The sequence below is a fragment of the Pocillopora damicornis genome, chromosome 3, assembly GCF_964200805.1.
Source record: "Pocillopora damicornis chromosome 3, jaPocDami1.2, whole genome shotgun sequence".
Classification (NCBI taxonomy): domain Eukaryota; kingdom Metazoa; phylum Cnidaria; class Anthozoa; order Scleractinia; family Pocilloporidae; genus Pocillopora; species Pocillopora damicornis.
The window spans coordinates 7,831,009-7,854,877 of record NC_142672.1 but is presented as its reverse complement, the minus strand read 5'-3'; the positions used below and the strand labels follow the sequence as shown (position 1 = coordinate 7,854,877).

At 38.4% G+C, this 23,869-nt stretch overlaps 4 protein-coding genes and 1 long non-coding RNA gene across 6 annotated transcripts; 2 read left to right on the top strand and 3 right to left on the bottom strand.

Moving 5' to 3' along the window:
- Window positions 1-106: 106 nt before the first annotated feature.
- LOC113681786 (uncharacterized) lies at window positions 107-3,025 on the bottom strand. Its single transcript, XM_027198903.2, has 3 exons — window positions 2,532-3,025; window positions 1,615-1,732; window positions 107-1,062 (listed from the first exon to the last, which is right to left on the bottom strand). The coding sequence occupies exons 1-3, from the start codon at window positions 2,901-2,903 to the stop codon at window positions 251-253; spliced, it is 1,302 nt and encodes a 433-aa protein (XP_027054704.2). The 5' UTR covers window positions 2,904-3,025; the 3' UTR covers window positions 107-250.
- Window positions 2,955-7,079, bottom strand: LOC113681782 (uncharacterized). The gene is made up of 3 exons (XM_027198900.2): window positions 6,531-7,079; window positions 5,320-5,440; window positions 2,955-4,808 (listed from the first exon to the last, which is right to left on the bottom strand). Exons 1-3 carry the CDS (start codon window positions 6,936-6,938, stop codon window positions 3,985-3,987), a joined length of 1,353 nt encoding a protein of 450 aa, XP_027054701.2. The 5' UTR covers window positions 6,939-7,079; the 3' UTR covers window positions 2,955-3,984.
- Window positions 7,080-7,847: 768 nt separating this feature from the next.
- LOC113681781 (uncharacterized) lies at window positions 7,848-10,035 on the top strand. The gene is made up of 3 exons (XM_089200262.1): window positions 7,848-8,336; window positions 8,718-8,838; window positions 9,087-10,035. Exons 1-3 carry the CDS (start codon window positions 7,977-7,979, stop codon window positions 9,914-9,916), a joined length of 1,311 nt encoding a protein of 436 aa, XP_089056388.1. The 5' UTR covers window positions 7,848-7,976; the 3' UTR covers window positions 9,917-10,035.
- On the bottom strand, window positions 8,122-10,114 carry LOC149048068 (uncharacterized). Its single transcript, XR_016184951.1, has 3 exons — window positions 9,987-10,114; window positions 8,680-8,755; window positions 8,122-8,256 (listed from the first exon to the last, which is right to left on the bottom strand). It is a non-coding gene; the product is annotated as an uncharacterized LOC149048068 (long non-coding RNA).
- A 2,277-nt stretch (window positions 10,115-12,391) lies between these two features.
- Window positions 12,392-22,134, top strand: LOC113681784 (uncharacterized). 2 transcript variants are annotated; one of them, XM_089200254.1, is made up of 8 exons: window positions 12,654-12,940; window positions 16,171-16,221; window positions 16,887-17,633; window positions 18,160-18,245; window positions 19,033-19,252; window positions 20,181-20,369; window positions 20,735-20,795; window positions 21,053-22,134. In XM_089200254.1, exons 1-8 carry the CDS (start codon window positions 12,880-12,882, stop codon window positions 21,069-21,071), a joined length of 1,434 nt encoding a protein of 477 aa, XP_089056380.1. In that variant the 5' UTR covers window positions 12,654-12,879; the 3' UTR covers window positions 21,072-22,134. The 2 variants fall into 2 exon arrangements, with proteins under 2 accessions (XP_089056381.1, XP_089056380.1); XM_089200255.1 differs by lacking the exon at window positions 16,171-16,221 and having other exon boundaries at window positions 12,392-12,940.
- Window positions 22,135-23,869: the final 1,735 nt, after the last annotated feature.

The window sequence follows — 23,869 nt, the reverse complement described above, 5'->3', positions numbered from 1 at the left end:
TTTAGATTTCTATTCTTTTAGGAATAAATTTCTATTCTATTGCCCCCCTATACTCCTCCACCCTTCTTGGTTCTTTAAAATGCAAAAGATGAACTTGGCCATTATCCGGTTATCTTGACGTTTATTAATCATGTGACTGATTCAGAAGGTAATATAGCCTATCGTGATTATTGGTCATTGAGTTAGTGTCATTGAAATATTGCAAAACATTTTATAGCAAGGGAGATCGACCGAATATGTTGGTCTGATACTAGGGGTATCTAAATAACACGTATCCGTCACCGCTACTATGTGATACTCCACTACTTGACAGGGGTGCACCATTGCTAGAGGATCCACCCCCTCCTGACCGTGAACCAAACGATGTGGCATACACTCCCCCTCCAGAATACCCACCTCCGCCTCCTCCAAAATCGTTATATGCCGCTCCACCTCCACCGAATCCCCCATTACCATCTCCTTTGCCCCCCACACCACCATTCAAATATGAGAACCCAGCCTCCTTGCATGATCGAGGAGAAACGCATGTTATATTGAAGGCGCATTTCCCGTCTCCTCTAAATCCACCACCTCCACCTGCATAGTTTAACTCGTCAGCACACACTTTCCCACCCAGGCCATTGACTCCTCCGTAAACGCTTCCATTTGTTCCTTTTCGGCCAGCATCGCCAACCTTTGATGTTATCTGACCCCCTCCACCACCCCCACCGCCAGCTGCCGCAAAAAGGGTATTATTACTGAAAACTACAAATGTACCTCCACCCCCTCCTGCAGCGGAAGATCCTTTGAGACCTTTCTGACCAACTAAGAGGTGCAGGACAGTACCCTTGAAAAGTCTCACAATTCCACTTACAATTGCACCATTCCCTCCTGGTTTATATCCCTTCCCTCCTGATGCCCCAGCCACAGTGAAACTATACCGCGCGGTAAATGGAACCGTCCAGATTTGTATTCCTTTGTTGAGTGTTACTGTCCTTTCTAGAGGCGTGCGTTTGTATCCAGCTGTTGATGTCGGCCCAGTGTTGCCTTGAGCACCGAGGAAAGTGAAATAAAAGGCTATTGCTGAAACAACAAGGAAGTCAAAGGAACAATGCATTAATGGATTAATAATCGATATTAAAAGATAACGTAATAAATTGGATTTTTTTAAAAAAAACTGTGACAGCGTTATCATCTCAAGCTTAAATAGTGCTATTACCACCACTACTCCTAAATCAAAGCCTTCGAGTTTTCTACCATACAGTGTTGTGTACACCATCACTGAAATCTTGCAGAAAACAAGGGGAAAGGTCTTGTGCTTATGAAAATTGACAAATTTCTTCTCAGCCACAGAAAGAAAACAAAGCATTTGTGAGGGAATGTAGGAGCTAATAATCACCTCGCTATGTCGAATGACAATGTTCTTTGAGGCTGGAGTTTTTATTGGGCGACAATTAAAGAAACGTTGCTGCTCTTTAAGAACATTAATTCGCTTTACCTCACTTTGTTACTAAATTGAAAGAGTAAAAATATTCAGGAAGCTTTCTTTAAACCCAATCTGAAAATGGAGCAGACGAAGGTGGACTTGTGACAACTCTGCAAGACTGATCTCATCCTAGGTTGTTAAAATGTTACCTTTAGACTTTTCACAGTACATTCCAGTGTATGGCTTCTCACAGAGGCAAGCATATCGTCTGTTATCATGGTCATAGCTACATGTCTGACCATTTTGACATTTGCTTGAGCAAGGCGTCTGACAGGAAAGGTTACACACGTTACAAATCGTTTTTATTTTTTGAACACCGTCCACAACCTCGTGGAAGTGTTCTCATTAGTCTCTGTTATTTAATCAACGGAGCTGTTTTATTTCTCCTCTCTCGTCATTGCTCAGAAAATTGGTACTTCAGTACTTCTTTCAGCAAGTTGTTTTCTTTAAGTTTTATGGCAGTTTTCAGAAATATATTTACGATGAAAGCTTCCTTGGAAATCAAAAACTTCATTTCTTTTATCGTTCGATCTCTTGACCACAATTAATGATTTAAGAAACAAAATAAATACCGCAATGGAAAAGTTATGCCTTAAATTCTTCTTTAACGACTTCAAATTCGACTTGATTATCACATCTTCCTCCGTTTTTAGTTAGATAGACGTTTATCCGATACCGCCAGCCAATTCAGTAATTCTTACTGCATTTGTACTTTACTCTGAAATTTGGGCCTTGAACTGCATGCTTTCAAAATTCGACTTGAATTGATTATCAAACCCTCTTCGGTTTTTGGTCGGGTGAATGTTTATTCCGATGGGCCAATTCACTGATCCTTACAGCATGTTTGTTTTGCCCAAACTGTTAATTATTTCCACTGTAAATAATCAATGTCCAGAGAATCATTGAGAATTCGTCATTTGTTGGAGACAAATGGAAACGGTAAATGAATAGTTTAAATTGAAAATAATTCCGTATTACTTGCTCCTTGTTTTTTTTGTTTTTCTGTTTTTTTTAAAATGAATACTAAAAATTACTTTATTACAAATGTAATGCAAGATGTACTTACGTGAAAATCTATGTATTGTTGGTAAGTACATCCATCGCTTTTCACGAAGGCATCTTCAGCCAGCCCGTCTTTGATTCCTCTTCGATGCAGATAGCATGTTCCCTTGAGTTTCTGCCACGGCTCGCGGCAGTACGTTTGTGCGATGCAGTCACTTTCAGACAAACAGGCGAGGCCACAGTGAACTTCCCCCGATGTTTTCACTGTTCTTAAGATGTCCCTTTTAAATGCAAAGTCACGCCGGAGTAAAACTGCTCCATCAAAGTATAAGCTATCACTCAGACGTTTCCAGTGCAATGACTGTAGCGATTCTCCTAGAACAACTAAGGCACATGTGGATGTGAACACATGAATCAACGCAGCTCTCTCAGCCATCTTCTCGATCTAAACTGTGTTCCTATATTTACTCAATACTTCAGGCGTAAATTTTTCATTTTAAGTAAAACTTTATTCGTTGCACATTTATGTTTATGTGATATATTTAACTTATTCTAAATGCAAGATCTTGGCGGAAGTTTTCCGTCTTTGTTGAGTTTTCTACGTATCGAATTGACAGATTTGATAGGTTTTTTCTTGTAAATGTAAACAAATTGAAATTATTTCAAGATCTGTTCCTTCTGAGATCCCATTTGTTTAGTTTTGGGTTCTCTCCTTATATAATTGACGTTTTTTGTTCGTTATATTTTTGTACATGCAGAGAAAAATAAAGTTACTCTAAGATCTGTTGCTTTTGTGATAAAGATGAGTGTTTGCGCTGCATTTTTCCAGCGATTTTGGAGTGGGTAACTGTATTGTGCAACATAAGACTGAATCAACTAATTGTTTTAACGCATCAAGGAGCGTGATAAGAAATCCATTACATCAAAAATGTCGGCTGGTCCTCACTTTCCCCTGCAACTTGTCTTCTTCTTTTTCAACTCTATTATTGAACTTATGCAGACCAATAAAAGGTGTGAGAGTATGTCCCCCCCCCCCCCCCTCCAGCTACTTGGCCTGCGATAACAGAGCTAATTTATATCGGGTCACATAGTTTCTTTTTGGTTCGCTACAGTTAATATGCCCTCTTCTGCTCATTCGCACAAACAAAAAAAACTATAAAACATCCTTTTGATTTGAAGAACAGAATTTTAAACTCTGTTGTTAGTGCATGAACGCCACCTTGCAATTGGCCAGTGAGCATCGATACGTAACATTTGTTTTTGCGGTATTACCGCCAAAAGTTCCACCTGTCTTCTGAACTGGAGATTCGCGCCATAAGTTGTAGATGGACCGACTGCTTGCCCCATAAAATTCATCATGCCCATACACTGTGCGGCTGGTAGAGCTCTCTTTCAGATCTATCAATCCTGAAATAGCGCCCTGACACAAATAATTTTCCACTAACGCGTTGGTAACATATAGCAATGGAATACAAAGACTTAAAAGAAGAGAGATCAACGAATCAATCATTGTTTTCTTAATTTAAACTGTTATTGAAATCTATCAATACGTATCCGTCGCCAGAGTTGGTTTCATTGCTTGACTTCAACCGCCCTACGGGCCAGTAAGATCCACCCCCTCCTGCCCGTGAACCCCGAGACGTGGCATGCACTCCCCCTCCAGAATAACCCCCTCCGCCTCCGCCAAAATCTTTGTATGCCGCCCCACCCCCGCCAAATCCTCCAACACCATTCCCATTGCCACCCAGACCACCATTTACATAGGCCAACCCGGACTCGTTGCATGGATGAGGAGTTAAGGAACATGACACATTGCGGCTACATCTGCCATTTTCCTGAAATCCAGCTCCTCCCCCTGCATTGTTGTCCTCTCTAGCGCACACTGATCCACCCAAACCATTTACACCACCATAAACGCTGCCAGCTTTGGTCGCTTGACCATCATCTCCGTCTTCTGAGATAATATGACCACCTCCACCGCCGCCACCGCCTGCTGCTACCAAAAGCGTGTTTTTGTTAGAAACTACGAAAGTTCCCCCACCTCCTCCTGCACCAGAACTTCCTGGAAGTCCTTTCTGACCAATCAAAAGGTGCAGCACAGTTCCCTTCGTTAGCAGCAACACTCCTGCTACGATTGCACCCTTTCCCCCTGAGGATGACGCCTTCCCTCCTGAAGCCCCAGCAGCTTTGAGCCTATAAAGAGCAGTGAATGGCACTCTCCAGATCTGGACCCCTTTGTCGAGTGTTACCGTTCCCTGTAGTGACGTGTTCACATATTCAGCAGTCGATATTGGCCCAGAGTTACCTTGTGCACCAAGAGTGGTGAAACGAAAGGATATGGCTGGAATAAAACCAAAGTAAATCTTGTAAATTCCTGTTGTAGTGCACAATAAATTGGATTCCCTTTATATCGATCCCATTTGGACGACGAGTGAATTGGAGAGACAAAGTTTTAGTTATAAAGGGCATCATTATAGAGATGCCTAATGGTTCTTCGTCTGCGACCCTTTATTTTTTTTTTAAATGTTGAGTTTTGGTTTTTGTGAATAAACTAAGTGGAGCGCGGATGAGAACACTCATCACACTCAACCCACAACTTCGGGAATCGAACCCAGACCCCAGCTGTGGTGGGCGAGCGCCTCCACAACTGCTGCCTCCCCAAAGCAAATCCCATTAGGACATAAATCAAATTATTTTTCATCCCATAGGTACAGCTTGCAACTACTTTTTGATGAGGATGAGGTGAACCTGGTATTGTTCGAAGCTACTGGTTTCTTGATTTACACAATTTTGCGTTAAGAAAAAGTGTTGCAGCTCTTGAAATGCTTAATGTAATGCGCTGAGGATTCTACCTTGAAGCTGGTTGCAATCAATTCCTGTGTAGGGCGGCTCACATCTGCGTTGGCATTTTCTGGTATCATAGTCGTACTGACACTTCATACCATTTTGACATTTTCTTGAGCAAGAGACCTCCTGCAAGATTCATAACACCCTAATCTCGAACAGTTGCTTTTGATTAAAGACAGTATCAGCAGTAAACCCATAAAGTTATTTCATATTGGGCCAGTCTAGTATGTTTTACAGCCCGCTCGATATTTTTTAGTATGGATCTTTGCCTGACTAATCTACTTTACTCTGTGTTTTTATGCACGTCATAACCTTGTTTGTATGTTTGGCCGTCTATATTTCCGTTATGTAGCAATATTTGATCTTAATTTTGTAACCTTCTGATTTCTTTGATGTCTTGTTACAACTACTGGTAGAAACAAAGTGTTTACTGCAAACTACAACACCCCGCCTCAGAGAATCTACCCTTTTCTTTTTTTTCACATTCCCTGGAATCCGATCCTTCATGCAATCAATGCTCGTTCAAGGCCTTATATACGACTCGAAGAAGTAAGATAAATTACGCTCTCGATGGCAACAATTCATTTACTTGTTTTCATTCATAGCCTCAGATAAGCTGACGATTGTTTTTTTTTTTTTGCGGTTGAAAACATGTGTTAGGCACCTATGATGATTAAAGCCAATATTTGCATGCAATTTAAGCGTTAAAAACACAATGTTTGTCTAAGATCCGATTGTAATCTTGTACATAAATCAATGCTGCTAGACACTGCCTTGCCTGTCATTTACCTCCCTTTATATAATTTTCCTTGCGATAAAATTTCACTAAAGCATGGCAGGGCACAATTAAACGCGAAGGTTTTCCTTACTTAGTTGCTTTCGGTTTTTTTGCGGTTATGAAAATGAACATTGAGGAGAGAAAGTTCATCACTTTGAATAAATGCAATGAATTCTAAGTTAGCAAACATATTTTGATTTGAGCCCTGCGCTCAGAATGCTTTTTTCCGACTAAAAGTAAATTCTAAGACACTTAATTAATACTAAGATCCTGAATAAAAAAATTGTGAAATCCTTTGAATTGTAAAGTTTCTCATCAAAGATACCTAATTTGATGTGGTTGTTAGTACATCTTTATCGCTACCAGAAGATATGAAACATTTAGAGGAGAATTTATCTATATTTTCGTCAACAGGAAACTAAACATTTGTTGACTTACGTCTAAATCCATGTATTGCTGAAAGGTGCATCTCTTGCTTTTTACGAGACGGGCACTGTTCTCTTCGTTCTTAACGCCGTTTTTATGTAAATAGCATGTTCCTTTGGGATTTTTTCTCCTTGGCGAATCGTCGCAGTACGTTTGTGCGACACAGTCGTTTTCAGACAAACAAACAAACGCACATTGAATCTCCCCGAAAGTTTTCACTTTTCTTAAAATGTCCGTTTTCAGTGCAAAGTTTTGACGGCAGAAGAGAGCACCATTAAAGGATAAATTGTTCTGTCCTCTATTCCATTGTGGCAAGTGAAGCAAATGTCCGAAGACAATGAAATATGATACCAAGGCCATAATAGCTTTGACGAACATGATTGAAGAGTGCTTTGCAAATTTAACCCAGGGATCTTGCATACATCCTGCTGAATTCTCCTCGGCGAAACACTTTATCCTTGATTTGAACTTAATAATGTTTACTTTGTTTCAATGTATCATTATACTTTAAGGTAAATGGAAGACAGAATTTCGACGTTCTATCGGAACGTTTTGATCTTGTTGATACTTCTCCTTGGCAACTGTCAGATAATCGGCAGACGATTTTGATTTATTAAAATATAAATGAAACTAAATAAGTTTTCTTAAAATGGTGCAATTTTTTTATTAAATTGTAATTTAAATGTTGACAAGATCTTACTTTTTAAATTGACTTTTGGACATGTGCATTGCTAAAAGGTGCATCTCTAAAGACATCTTTGGGTGCGCAGTGTTTTTCCGGCATTATTATAATCATTATTTATTATTATTGTCGTAACTATTATTAGTATCTTTATTTTTTATTTTCCAGTTTTTTGAGCTATCATCGTAATTCTTTTATTCTGAATTGATAAATTAACTCCCAAAAATTGCGATAAAAGTAAAACAGTCAATTTAAAAGATTAGGGAATTTTTTTTAACAGGAGTATTAATTTAACAGTGGAAATTGAAAAATTAAGAAAAAAAACGCTGAAATTACTACTCAATAATAATAAGTTATTATTTTAATCATAATTGTTATTATTACCATTATTACTACTGAAATCGGCGATTGTAAAAACAGACGGGATACAGAGTTGGTGACCAGAGTTTGAAACAGTTATTTTAGTCTGACCTAATGACACGTCACCAGTTACTTAAAGCAAAGGTTAATGTGTTTTGTTCGACCACAGCTTTTAAGCATCCCTTTTATTGTTTACTGTATCTGGCACTTCCATTGTTGTATCGAAGAGAAGTTTTAACGTCAGTGGAAAGCATAATTATCAGTGTTTGCTCAAAAAGCAACTGATTTCATAGACAATATACGCAAGTGGCCATTACAACACCTTGAAGATTGATGAGAAAGTGCCTTAAGAGAAACGATCAGTCTTAACTATAATGAGTTTTCTCTTAGTTATATGATATTGAGTGGTCTTCGAGATGAATTCACCTGTTTTTCTGTGGGTTCTTGTTACTGCACTTCATATTTTTGGAATTTCTTGCAGCTTCGAACAACGCTACATGCAGGGTGCTATTAAAACAGTTTTGGATCACAGGCTTAATGGCCACCAGATTAGGACTCTAAACGGTTCTACGTCATTGTCTTGCGCTCATTCGTGCTTGATGGAGACCAGATGCGTGTCCACGAACTTTGGAATTTCCTCAGCGGAGAATAAGCTCTTCTGTGAGTTAAATGACCACGGCGGTGATTCCTTAATTTCTGGCGATGAATTGATATACGCGGAAGGATTTACATATTCTGCCTACTCTCCAGTGTTTCAAAGTAGTATCAACGTTATGGTGGGTGACAAAGTTCTTCTTTTACATGTTTACTGTAATATCTTGAGATTTCAGTTTCTGTTGGTTAATTAATTTTTAGATGATATTCGTCTCTTAAACTGTTTTTCCTGTGTGCCCCATTTCCATATCTCATTCCTCTCGAAATATTTTTCTGATTTTGTTCATTTCCATATCTCACTTATAAAAAACGAGAACCTTTTGCTGCCAAATGTCAATCATGACCATTACCAAATTTCTGAGGAGCTTTGAAATGTAATACTGAGCTATTGTAAGTAGATATAAGCTCCGAGTTAGTACGTTGTTACAGATGCGACTCTATGTGAAGTCCAGTAGCTTTGTTTACCTTCATTTATTTTTCCGACGATTTTACCATTGATTCAGGACGAATGCAACCAGATGGTCTGTCTCAATGAAGGCCTCTGCAATTACAACAACGACAAACAAAAATATCGGTGCAAATGCAAACTTCCGTGGTTTGGGGACATGTGCGAAAAGAAGATGGGTAGGTAACATTGTTATAAAGCCCAATGTATCGCGACATGAAAGTTTATTTCATTTGATATTATCAGAGTATTCACGGTGTGCGTGTACCGATATGCGCCATATGCTTAATGCTTTTTTATTTCATAGTCAAATAAATTAATGCATGTAAAAGGTGGAATGAAGTTTTCATTTTTTGCACGTCTAAAGTGTATAGACAGAACTTTTCGTTTCTTATCTGAGCAAAGGTTTTCCTTGTTGTGTTGTTAGATATCGAATATCATTTCACTACACTGGGTGCAACGGGTAAGTCTGGGCCAGTAAATAACGCGCTGTACCAGGGTACATCACTGGAGGGGATTTTAGTGAAAGACGGTTTGCAATCATGGGACATTCCTTTGTCGGCCACGTATTACCTCGAGTTATGCGGAGCTACAGGTGGGAATCACGAGGGATTTAATACCATCGGTGGTAAAGGAGCAAAACTAAATGGGACGGTCCATCTTCAACAGGGAATACAGCTGACAATTTTAGTAGGGCAGCGAGGCAAACGGGGTGGAGGTGGCGGAGGGGGAACTTTTGTTGTTTTGGCAGGCAATGGCAGTCCATTGGCTGTGTCTGGCGGGGGTGGCGCAGCTGACTTGGTAGATGGTGATCCTGGACAGGCCGGGTTGAGTGGTAGCGTCAATCCTGGGGGAAAAGGAAAGGGAGGGAAGGTCTGCATGTCGGGGAATGATGCAGACTTACGTGGTGTTGGAGGTGGTGGAGGTCTTCTCACAGATGGGCGCTGCTATAGGGCGTCCAGTTGTAACAAACCATGTGACCAGAAAGATGGAGGCAAATCTTTTCAAACAGGAGGAAGGGGTGGATACAGCAAAATAAACAAGTGCACAGGAGGATTCGGTGGCGGGGGAAATTGTGGAGGAGGGGGTGGATACTCTGGTGGTGGGGTGCAAGTCGATGGCAAGAGTAAGAACCTTGATCTTCATGCTGGAGGAGGCGGGTCTTTTATCCCGCCTGATGCTAACTGGACGGCGGTGTCTGGAGGATGTCCTTACGGCGATGGTTATGTTTTGTTTAAAATTGTAACAATCGATTGATTATATGATTTGGAAGAACATGGATTTTAACATTAGTGGATTTAGAGTGAAGTTGTTAAATGTAACTTACAGGCGATGGTCCATGAGAAGTCTTATACAAGTTTTCATTATTGCAAAAACTCTTCTAAAGAACTGAGATTTGAAAGTGAGTCCCGCATGTCTTCAATTAAGGCTTTGTGGCAACAGTGGATATTTCAGTGTCCTCTCGAGCACAGGGCATGCTTGCAAACGCATTTTTGGTACCTGTTTGCGTAGTGTAGGATTTCATTCACGTACAGCGAATTTAAGGGTGCCCCGCGGAAAATTATTCATGATTTCACTATTTCTCCCCCAAATTAAAATAGACAGAACGTGATGCAATGAGAGTGGGTAGCGTCACACAAGCGTATCATGACGAAATGCGACATGACATTTTTCCTGATTTTTTTTCCTTTTAGATAGGTTAGCTCATTGATTAATTTGGACGATAAAACCTATGGAAGAAAATTTTTTTCTTTCCTGTCCTTCCTGACCTTGGTGGTTTGACTCCGTGATGAAAAGGTTCGTCTTAGCTGAGTGCACTGATGCATTCAGCGTTGAGCACAATTTCGCTGACTCATTAGAAGGATGCGTTTTCACATTTCGTAATCAAAACCGTCAAATTAATTGAACAAAAACAAGCAAACAGGTTGCCTCTCAAAAACAAGCTTTTTCCGACCTCACAATATCAGTAATGAGTTTTTTGAAGAGTCTCGGTCATTAACCGTCGAAAAGTATGAATTGTCAGTTAGTTTTGATGTTTGTTTGTACTCTTACTAAGTAGTAACAAGAGTAGCAAAAGCTCAAGTATTTTTTGTGTTCCATGTACACGAAACAGTCGAGCGTACGTTGGTTCTTGACTTCAAGCTTGGTTTCTGGCCTCGCATCATCAATCAGTGATAAAGTTAATTAAAAATGATTTATCGGTCGCTATGTTTTTTTTTTACTCAAGCTGAATACATTATTCGGTCTTTTAAAAACTGAAGAACTTTAGAAACATATATCTATTGAAATGGAACACGTTGAAACAAAAGCTACAACACTGAGCTGTTACACCATTAGATCTTTAAAAAAAAGTGCCGGTTGATTTGCATTTTAACCTTGTCAAAGTCAGTGAAGTGAAATTTCCTCTTAACACTTATTTTCACTGATGTAAATTGTGTGGGACTGGTTTTCGGAAAACATTAACTTTTTTTTAGATAAATGCAACTTGGCTCAATCAGTTTGTGAAAATGAGGGTGAATTGATTGTAAGTAAAATGTATTTCGTGGCCGTAAAGAATCTCTAACGCCTACTCAGTGATTGCATCAATGACAAAACAAATCGACCGTAAAGGAGTTAGTTCTTGACCCCCATCTCCCGCACAAACACAGTGTTACTCGTGGGTTTCATCATGATATCACGCTGTAACTGAACAAAGAAAACTCTTTGCACTTCCTTGAATTCCTAAGGCTTTACGTTTTTCGTTAAGCTGTATATGTGAAATCGAGTTCGAATGAATATTTATCACAGCCTTATTTTATGTTGCGTAAGCTTTTGATTCTTTTCTTTTATAATCGAATTGAATATATCTGCTATATATGCATCGTAGTAGCATTCACTGAATACATTCAATTATTGATAAATTGCAAACAGTTTGTTTTAGCGTTTTCTTTTTCGGCGTCATATCCAAACACATCCTATCGTGCACGTGATTTAGAGCACAACTGCCCGGCAAGGTCAGCTTTTCTGTTCTACGTAACAGGAAAATGCTCCGCATTGAAGTCAACTATTTCGTGTCTCTTGGCCGACACAATATGATAAGGCTGAGTACAATTTTGTCAGCATAACAGAAATTACAAGAAACAATTATGATCGCGGGAATCTTGGAGCGATTTTATGACTAGGCTTTCGGAGATAAACGACTCACAGTTTCAGGCCACTGGTCCATGGCTAATTAAAAAGAGAGACTGCCCATAAACGAGACTCAAGTGTGACGTTAGCGTTCTCTTGAACTTTAAGATTTTATTGCACAGTTAATTGTACAAAGATTAAAAGGGGCTTTACAGCGAATAATAAACATTACATTGATGAACCCCTCGCGCGGATTTGAAGTCGTTGCATGATCCATCAACTTCGTCAATAAGAAATAGCAGGGTGCCAGTAAACAGCAGACAAATAACAAGAACTTTTTTCTGTAAACTTCTATCTCTTGTTTAAAATAAGGTTTAAACTGTGCGTTGATTGTTTTAGAATTGATAGATAATACAAGTTTCCGTGAGTTTTTATTGCGTGAGTTCAGCCGAACTTAAAACAATTGAGTGCGTTTATTTTTTACGCACGTAATTACAAAGATGTAATTTACGCACATAATTACAAAGATGTTGCGCTTCGTTGATTCTTAGCAGAACTGTTACGATGTTGGCCAGTCTGTCTTTTTTAAAAAATAAAATTTACATAGCTTTTTTGCTTTTTTGCATGGATTGACTTGATCCATGAGGTATTCGATGAGGTGTGTTGACCCGAAAAATCAATTTGTTGTTTCTCCACAACCGCAGACGAAAACATAGTGCAAGAACGGTGTTTGTGAAGGACAATAATTTTAGATAATGTTTTCATCTACTTTACTTTCTTATACCAAAACATGGCCAAGTGATAAAAAAGGAAATAATGAGGATAATGTGCAGCTGGTGTTTGTTGACGTTGCTATGGTAATTGTGACGTGCTCGACAAAATTAAAGAAGCAAGTGAACCACCTTTGCCCTTCACTTTTTATTCAAACGTGCGTGAGTGAAACACCCAATCTACCTGTATAAAGATCGCGGGAATTTTTTCCCTAATTTTCACCATATTCACCGGAATTACTTTTGTTTATCTGGTGCCTTCTTCTCTTTAGTAACATTCCGAGTATAACTGGTTAAAAGTTGTTGCAAAAGACGTCCCCGCTGATAACGTTACACTAAACGATGGCGAAGGTCGCATTCATATTGACCGTAATGATCTTTCAGGGCTGTCTATTTTGTCGAGGTAAGAGTTCACTTTTTTTCATCATAGTGATTTTAACCTTAAATTCGTCGCCCATAGAAAAAAAACGATATAATGGGTGCGTGCGCGGTGGTATACGTAGAACGTATCTTCAAGGCACATCCTTAAGATGTTTCTCATCCTTTCCTTTAAGTTGTGGAGAGACTTCGTGCCCACAACTACTTGTAACTTACTTGCACTTATAACTTGGTATATCTTTGAAGTTACTTGTACAGAGGACTTGATTTGCATTCAGAAGCCATTGTGTTGTTCTATGAAAAGTTTGCAAGTTCTCCACAGCTTTGTTAGTAATGATGGTCATGATACTTCCAGGTCTTTTAATAATACTCCAGGTTAACGTTGATCGCATCGTTCGTTGCAAGTTACCTAAAACTAACCCTCTACAGATTTCCCAAATTTTAAGCGCGGATAACTCGCTTTAAACCGCATTTAAAAAAGCTTGCTTTCGTATGATCGTTACTGCATCGCTATTGAATTTATAATTTTGACCAGAGTAAGACTGTAGACTGACTATACAAATGCATGTCTCAGAAAAGCCGGTGTTTCTGCAAACAAAGAAGATTGAAAACACGGATACCCGCTCTCTTTTTTCCAAAATTACGTAATGCAGATATTTTCTGAGCATATTTATATTGAATATTCTGAGTTGACAAAAACATAACCAAGTAGTTTTTCTTGCTCACGCAGGAAGGAAATTTCCTGCTGGTTTCTCCTTGCTGAATTAAAGGTAATTTTTCCCTAACAACGATGGCAGAATAGGTGTTTATTTCAAGGTAACCAAGGAAACAAAATACTTAAAATCGTGACCATTTTCGATGCACTTGTTGGTTATCAAATAGGTATTTCATTAAAAAAGAGGCCGTTTCAGAAAAATAGAGCAGTGATTAGCGAAAAAAGATATTCAGGATTTATTTTTAATAATCATCCGAGAATCGATCATTGACCGATATGTATCAATAACTTCGCGTGTGTCCAATATCGCCCTCTGAGTAACATCCCGCCCATTCACTTAACTGTTATTCTAACACAATTTCGCTTTCTTTTTAAATGGAGAATATGATAACAAAAAATTGAGGACAAAGAGCGGAATGTTGAAGATCATTGCGTATGAAATGTATTCTAGCCGGCCGGTTCGATGAATTAAATCATTCTAGGTCACGTTATCCAACTTTAAAGGTCATCGCTGTCAAAGCCTCAGAAAAACGCGTGTACATTAGCTGAACCGCCAAACCTTACGAAGATTATTAATCCCCTAGTCTTAGGAAAGACGTTGAAGGTCTCTGTTTCCTGATTTTACAGTCAAATGAGAGAGAAAAGAATACTTTCACTCAGCAAACGCAACAGTAACCAAAACCCAAATAAAAAATAGGAAAAGGAAATGGAAGGCCCTTCTTTGATAGGTACTGTTTTTGAATCTTTATTTCCCCTCAAGGTTAAAAAATAATAGCCAGTCAAAAGGATACGCCTTTTTTTCAAAAAACGTCATTATTTAGAATCAAATAAACCCAGACCTATTTAGCAGAAAATGTTATCAAGCAAACAAAATCAAAAGCCTTAAAATAATTTCCTTTGTCTTGATATTTCAAACGTCCACGTAGACATAAATCTTGTTTGTAACAAAAGGAACAACTATAACAAAAAGATTTCGATAAATCCACAGTCAAACGCACTACAGTAGAGATCAATGCTTCCTTTCAACTGGAGCAGCAAAACCAGAAAAAACAAATGCAAAAGCGTTAGCAGAAGTGTATTTGTTATGAAGTTGCACCTGTCACAAGTGGGAAGGCCAATAATTACAATGCAAATTCATCCTCAATTGATAATGACGATACAAGGTGACCCATTCCCAGTCCCTCTTGATCCAACACAAACAACGACACTGAATAAGAACTTACTTACTGAGAGGATCACCCATGAATTTGACTTTTTAAAACCTTGTTTCTGTGGTCCTGTTCATCATTTTTATTGACAGAATGTTTCTCTGTCTCAAAAAGATCAAAAAATTTAGTAGGTTTTCCAAGACTTTCCACTTCTTCATTCACATTTGTGAGAAGTTGAAAGTGGACAGCTGTTAAATACAAGCCACCCTGTTGATTGACGTGAATGTCACAGTTATTCGTTTTTTTTTTTGCATGGCACAGTGATTTTCTTCACATGTATTCTTCATATATATTAGAATAGCAGTTAATGTAACAATTAAGATACAGTTAGTAACGTTTTTGTCTAATATTGTGTGTTACAAAAAGTATTCATACTTATTTCACGGAGGGATGGAGGCTTTATTTCTTTGAGTACCCTTCTAAAAATTCCAGTTTTGCTCCACACTTTTCTTCAAAACCTCTGGTCTTAAAGACCCCTCTCCGAGAATTTTCAATGACCCACTACTGGTTGCGAAAGAAGATTTTCATGAACCAAACATTTTTTTGTTTTTTTAGAAGAGTTTTACAACAACTCTGCACGTTTCTGCTAACTATGGTTAATGTAAGCATGATTACAAAAAAGAAATGGAAACTAAATACTCCACTGATATTTCTCCGCGCTGAATAGACAAAAGTTAATATTGTTTAATTCCTGAATCATTAAAACTTTATTTATGCAAATTTTTTGAAGGCAAGCAAGATAGTTCAGGATATTTGATGGTTTGCTCGACCTCCGAAGTTAGCCTCATGGCTGCCTAAGTTACCCGAAATCATCAGAAAAGCTCTTCTGCGCTTGTTCAGCTAATAATTAAATTTCAGCGTAACCCCATGCTACATACGAACATTTTTCCCCGAGCCTTTGTCTATGAACTATTTTTGCAATCAGACTTTGTTATCATCAAGGAGGGGAACAAATTTGTTATTAGTATTAGTAGAATAATCTCAAATACGCCTGTACTTCCATTAACTTAAACAAATGCTAAATTTTCGAAAAAAAACAAACAAAAGAGAAAAGAGACAAGTATCAAAGTCGTGTAATTTGTGTGGTGCTGTGCCAAGCCGAGTGAAAATTCGAATCCATCAAAAGGTGCATTGACGCGCTGTTATTTATCTTAAATACCTTATTTTACTTTCCCTATTAGTTCAGCCGACAAATCTCTTAAACTTTTACTCTATACACATTGGCAACTACAATATGCCTTTTAACTTATTATATGCTTCTGCCGTGTCCGCAGTTTCGATATTCTTAACTTCATAGCCTTCCTGACGTTGATCTCTATACTTTAACTTCAGATTCTGCTACAACAACAACGATCGCACCGAGCCAAACCACATCGAGTGAAGGTAAATAAACAAAAATTAATATTGTTTACTTTCTGAATCATTAAAACTTTATTTATGCAAATTTTCTGAAGACAAGCAAGACAGCTTAGGATATTCGATGGTTTTTTTGACCTCCGAAGCTAACCTCATGGCTGCCCAAGTTACCCAAAATCATCAGAAAAGCTCTTCTGCTCTTGTTCAGCTAATAATTAAATTTCAGCGTAACCCCATGCTACATACGAAAATTTTCCCCGAGCCTTAGTCTTTGAACTATTTTTGCAATCAGACTTTTTTATCATCAAGGAGGGGAAAAATTTTTTATTAGTATTAGTACAATAATCTCAAATACGCCTGCACTTCCATTAACTTAAACAAATGCTAAATTTTCGAAAAAAACCAACCAAAAGAGACAAGTATCAAAGTCGTGTAATTGTGTGGTGGTTGTGTCAAGCTGAGTGAAAATTCGGATCCATCACAAGGTGCATTGACGCACTGTTATTTATCTTAAATACCTTAGTTTTACTTTCTTTATTAGTTCAGCCGACAAATCTCTTAAACTTTCACTCTATACACATTGGCAACTACAATATGCCTTTTGACTTATTACATGTGTCTGCCGTGTCCGAAATTTCGACATTCTTAACTTTATAGCCTTCCTGACGTTGATCTCTATACTTTAACTTCAGATTCTGCTACAACAGCCTCGGTCACACCGAGCCCAGCCGTAACGAGTGGAGGTGGAGAAACCACCACTGCAGCAGTTACACCCACAGTTGCAGGAGAAATAACTACTAGTACAACTGGTGGAGGGGTAAGTGCCACCACAGAGAGTGGAGAAGTAGTTACCACTTCAGCAGCTGGAGGAGGAGTAACTACCACTTCAGCAGCTGGAGGAGGAGGAGTAACTACCACTTCAGTAGGAGGAGGAGTAACTATCACTTCAGTAGGAGGAGGAGTAACTACCACTTCAGTAGGAGGAGGAGTAACTACTTCGGCAGTATCCAGCGGCGATGTGACTAATACAGGAGTGGTCGTGGGAGAAGTAACTACAACTGGAAATGTAGCAGGAGAAGAAACAGCCACTACAGTAGCCGGAGGAGAGGCAACTACCTCGGCAGTGGTCGGAAGTGAAGTTACCAGTTCAGCAGTAACCGGAGGAGATGTAACTACCACTGGAGCAGCCGGAGGAGCAGTAACCAACACTGCGGCAATGAGTGTTATTGCAGCTACTACGACAGGAATTGGAGGAGGGGTAACAGCCTCAACAGTTGGAGGAGGTGGGGCAACAACCTCAGCAGTTGGAACAAGTGAGGCAGCAACCTCAGCAGTTGGAGGAGGAGAAACTACATCGGCAGTAGATGGAAGAGAAGTATCTCCGACAAGCACGCAAACAGCACCACCTACAACCAGTGTTTATGTGGACAAAAGACCAGGCGAGTGAAACAATCAGATTCTTGGGGAACCGTTGTGACTAAGGGTGGGAAATTGTAATAAAAAGTCGATCATCAAGGTTAAGTTGACGGCGTCACTTACCTAGGCGCCATGACGGATTTTTCAAAAGCTACCATCGGATTTCACAAACAGATTTTGGCGGTTTACTATTAGAATAATTATTTGGGGGAAATTAAGCTGTTTTTAAGATGCCTCGTTTCATCAGAATTGAGCTGACGCTCTGATTCCAATAATTTAATAACCCTTAACGTTAGAAGTTGTTGAAGGAAGATCAACTTAATTTATCCCAAATTATATCGAGAGCTGAATTTAATTTTATGCCCCAGAGTTTCGCGCTGGCAAAAACGGAGAATACGGTAGCTATTAATTTCCATCATTCCAGATCTGAAGAAATGTTACCCCAATCCTGCAAGAAAACACAATCTAAAAGAAACTGAGTCAACACAATGACGTTATCATGCTTACCAAACGAGTATAAATACTAAAGTGAGCCTTTCTTTTATTCAGGTGCATCAGTATCACTGAGCCTGAAAATCACAATTGATTGTTCTGGCGCGATCTCGGTCACTTTAAACGCGACCATAATAACTGCTGTAAGTAGAGAGCTTGGTTACTTTTATTAGAAAGGATTTATCATCATGTCGTGGCAGCTCTTATCCGAAACGACACTTAAATATGCCTCAATATGCCTTTTTAATAGACAATAAGAAATATAGCAGGTAAGTTAGTGTTAACAACTGAGTTGAAAACGTAAATTGGCCACCATAAAGGGTAAAAAAGCTACGGTGACCAATTTACGCTTTCAAGTCAGTTTTTAACACTAAATTACCTCTATACTCTCCCACCGACGCAGTACCACAGTTTCTTTAGAAATTTACCCCCTTTATCAATAAGAAATATACATGAGTTCTCGATGAAGACACGTTTCTCGTGTCCCCTTGCGCGCGAGGTGTTTCTGTTCTGGTTATTCTGATTTGCCATAAAGATAAATCTTTTAAGATTTTATTGTCGCGAAATGTATGGGTGGTATACCTTTTCAATAGTCATTAAAAAGGTGTGGGATTTGTGGCTCAACCATGATAAACATGGCATAAGCTGATCGTCAATTGCCTGTATGAATCGCTGACTATGTATCTAAATGCGAACATTTCCCATAAAGCCGTTGGTTTCGTTACTTTTTAGGTGAGAACGTTTTGCAATCGAGTGTATATATATTTTGAAATGTACTGTCTTTCATCAATTCACTGATTTATCTTTAAAAAAAATCTATAACAATGCAGGATGATTGAATTAAGTTTTATCATCACCAAATGCAGATGCCCAAAACACGAATCCTTAAGTTCTTAGCCATAATTACTCACGCGTTTTTCCAATCTACAGCTTCTCAAACTATATAATAGTGCAGGATTCAGACTCGGTGGAGTGGAAGCTAAAAACGTTATCTGCGACTCTATGTTTCAAGGGACATATATGCTGTCATTTTACGTTGGAGGACCCTCTAACTTAACGATCGAAAAAGTATTTGAGAATGGACTTCAACAAGGCGTTTTCGGCAATGATATAAAAGCAGAGAACACGGTATCCACTTTCGAGTTTCAAGGTACTTCTTTAAACCGTATGTAAAAGGTAAAATTAATATTTTAATTCCATGGTTCAATTTCGAGATGTCTGAAATGAGTCACGGTTCCAGTAATACACAGAGTCGACACTAACAGATAAACTTCTCAGGAAAAACGTTTTGAAACTTTTAGCTCGCTTCCTTGGTTTCGGTGGTATAGTTTTTAAAAAGTTTTATATGTAAAAGGAATACATGCTGTTCCATTTGGAAATAATTAGGTGAAAATTAGGTGAGGACAGCCAAAATTGTACGAGGCCATAGGCCGAGTCCAATTTGGCTGTCAGAAGATTCTTTTGGAACAAGTGAAACAAGTAAAACCACCAAAGGAAAGCTTTTCCTCTTCTTATTTGACGCGCAAATTTTACGAATGGCTCTCCGGCTGGAAGTGAAATTTATATAGTAATGAAAGCAGACCGCAATGGACGTCGTGTAAAAGCTTTTTGCATTTCAGACCGTATCATCTGCAGTAGCAACCAAGAAATCAATTATACGCCTCAGAGATCTGTAATGTGAGAAAGAGAAGTTTCATTGATGCGGATGGTGCTAAAGAGGTCTATCCTCTCATCCCTAGGGGAAAAAATTAAAACAGTATCACAAATCGGGCTCTCTTTGAGAATAATAAGGTCCTTAGAGACCGATCTATTAAGAAAATAAGAGGTTTTTTCATATGCTTATCTATTAGTTTAATTTTAAGCTTAGAATAAGTGATCGATGAGTTTTTTTGGAAGCTTTTGCTGGCGTTTTCCAGGTTCTCAGAGAACAGAGACCAAACGGCACTCGGCGAGGCTCATGCAGGCGTTTTTGGCTCGCTCCCCTTTTTCGTTATCCCTACTGATGGAGAGCCTAATCAATGTACATATTAAGATAACTATTCTCACCTTACGAAATTTTGGTTTTGATTTTCTTGTAGGAGTTGTCATTGAAGTAAAGCCCAAATCTGGAGAGTGCGAAAGAGTCTGCTGTAATGGACAAGGCGGGGAAATGACTGTAGAGAGAGTATGCACACCTTCCGACAAATGTCACGGTTTTGACACCTCAGAGAAGGAAGATAAAGGATATTGTCCAGGGGAGTCTAAAGCTCAATGCGAATGCAGTAAAGGTAAGGTCTTGAAATTGATATTTAACAAATAGATTCCGTGTTGCCGCACATTTGTTCGGTAATAGACCAAAGATGACGTAAAAATATGTAAGAACAGAAGAGAAAAGGCACATGAGGCGCAGTCAAGTGTGTCGCTTATGTTTTTACCACATTTTGGCGTCTTCTGTGATCTATTACTGCATAGACCCAGGGAAACATGAAATCTATTCGTTTTGATATGATAAAAAGAAAAATGTTTTTAATGGTGTTGTCATCTGACATCTTTGCTTTCATTCGCCCCATTTCTCCGTCATAAATGTAGGTTCTCACAGAAATGTGATTGAATTTACGACCATATTCTAATAGGTTTTCATTTTTGAATCAAGGTTTGCAGGATTTGCCAAGTTTCGCTTTAATCACTGTACTGGGACTCGCATCATTGATGAAGTAAGTAGCAGAAATGTAATAAAAACTAAGAATATTTACTTAAAAAAGATGTCATCGAGAGGAAAGTCTCTAGTGATTACATGTACCGACTAAAAGCAGCGGTATTGTTTTTGGGGTTGCAAATGTATGATACGTGGCTGAAAAAACGAAAAAGGAAATTTGGGTTTACAAATAGGATCCCGCTCTTTTACTCACTACACTATAACATGGTCACCCGATATGGTTCATTATAATACCATTTTCTCTTGTTTTCCTAGGTCTCTATTCTCATCGTAACTGCGCATGCTTAACGGAAACGAACTACTCCCTGTGAGAGCATACGACTCCAGTTTTGAAGCACGACTATGACACCTCATAACAGTGGGAGATTCTTACCACGGACAATAGACCTATTTTAGTTTTAAAAATTTGAAGCTTAATCAAAGAACGACAAAATAAGAGAAAATGTTTTATATTTTCCTTAGTATATGCAATTGTAAACCTGGCTATCTTCACACGGATGATTCTTTAGATCCCTTTTCTATCTCCGTCATTCCCGACTGAAATATCTAACCAGAAGAAAGGAATAACGCTTAAGCCAGGATTTGACACAGAATTTGACAGAGATAATCAGCCATGAAGATAGACTTGCGACTCAGATGTCCCGAATGCCAGTCACGGGCGTCACTTAGTGATGTTAAAATGGTCTAACTTTCCGCCTTGCAATCGAGAATTTTCACCTTGTTATCTTATGTTGGAGTGATTAGTTTCATAGATTTGCCCGCCGTACTCATCCATAAGCCACAAACAATGCTTATCAAATTCAGTAGACTTACTTGTCTCTGCTGCATGAATCGTCGACTTTCTCTTCAAATCTTTTCGATCAAAGCCGGTTTGTCAGAGTTCTTGGTATAAATATTCTTAGTAAAAAAAGCAGCCACACGTATATCGTAGAGTTCAGTGGGACAGAGGTCATACGTAGGGGCTCGAAGCAGAGAACCTTTGCATTTTCATATAAAGCAAGGTCATTCGATGCTTAGCCCCTACGCCTTTGTTCAAAATCTTACTTAAGATTCATTTTTGAACGCGTGCGTCTGTTTTGGTCGCAAATTTTTAAAGGCATCACGTTTTACAAAAGATTTTAATTCATTCCGCTATGATAAGTGCATTCTACCACGTCTGTTCTTTTACCATTGATATAAGAATAATCTTATTAATCCTTTATTAGTAGTGTATCGAACCCTCAAGCAAGTGATGCTTTCCTCTTATCGAGTTTAAATAGAGGATCTTACTTGTTACCGTTTTCATTTAGAAGTGAGTACGCTGAAGTGTGTTTTGTAAATAAATCTTAACTCGGAAACCCGTCTACTGAGATTTTGTTAATAATATGCTTTAACTGAGGTGTAAAATACTCTTAAAGTTAGCCAAATGAGAATCAAAACGTTTGATAACTTATTGGACATAACCAACAACCTCTTATTACGCAAAGCACCCAGTGCGACAACCTCTGAAATCCTGCACAATTTATGAAACCCTGGAAACTTTTGAGTGACAACCTACAAGCTAACAATTGCCCCTATGCTGAAAATCTTCCATTATCATGAACTAACATTCGTTTACTTTTATACCGGAACACTAAACAGTTTGAACCAAATTACATAAAGTTATTCATATGAATATGTATGAGGTTTCAGAAGCAATGGAAATTTGAAAATGGAACTGACAAGCTTTTCATTAAGACTTCCGCTCGTCCAAAACAGTGTGTCAGTTAATGGAAAAGAACACTTTGTGAACGGAGAAAACTTGACAAGCATACTTGCTGAGTAAAACTGCGAAGGCTTCAAGTTAAATTCTTGTTCAACAACTTAATCAAAACAAACGCTACGAATGTTGTCGACGACTCCTTGTTCTAGTAGCTTTAAAAATTTATCCTAAAAGAATCTACTACGTACGAAGTAACACAAGGCTAATGTCAAAGCAGCTTAAGGTTTTTAACCACTAAACTCCCAAAATCTGGTTGTAAGCTCTCCCCACTAGCTGCTAAACTTTTCCTCTAAATTATTTATGAGAATTTAGTGTTAGATCAAGATGACAGCTCTACCTGATAAATTTGAGTATTCTCACAACTTATTTTCTGGATTGTGTCTGGATTCTATAGGGAGAAGTTACAAGTCAATCACTTCTGGGATTTAAAGGGTTAATGGATAATCTTATGCGATGTTCGCATTAGCCAAGTTTGATGCAAATAAGACAGCTCGGCAGCCAAAATAAAAGAGTGTGTACATTGATTGTTGCGAATGAAGATAAATTCGACTTTTTCGCATTTCGAAGACTCGCTCCTCAATTATAGTCATTATTGTTGTATTAATTTCACCAGTTTACAGGCTTACTGCCTGATTATTTTTTGATCAACCTTCTATACACCTTTGCGACGAAGAATTTTCCTTATAAACATTTTTAGTGCCTGCTTGATCTCTCTTTTTTGCATTTCATAACCACACAAAAAATGAAGCCTCGGAGGGCTGCAGGTGGAGCGCTAACTAAAAAAAACTTCCCGATCACGAGTTCAGACAAACAAGATAATTAAAAAACATATTGAAAAGATCAACTTATGAAATATATCTGCGCAAAAACTGAAATGTCTAATGAGAATAAATAATTAGTTTTATGCAAATACTAGTCTCTTTTTTATTTTGAATTGTTACCAATCTGTGGAAATCAAACTTCGACAAGTTAGGGTTTTTTTAAACTTATGATGCAGTTTCTCGTTCACTCAGACGAAATTATACGTCTTAAATTATACTGCCCACTGAAAAATTAGATTTAGCTGTAAACTACCGAATATGAAAAGAACCCTAAAGTTGTGTGATTGAGTTAATATTCCGATGTTAGTCGGATTTCTCATTAAAAATGTATTACTTAAGCTTTCAAGATGGCACTGCACACTTTGCCAAAATGTCGATCGATTTGAACTTATCAAAAGGAACAATATGTTCCAGAGTAAAAGGAATAATGTTCTAAAAAATATCATGAAGTTCGGAAAATTTCAAATCGCTCAAAGTATCGGAGAAATGATGGTTTTAAATTGTTTCAAG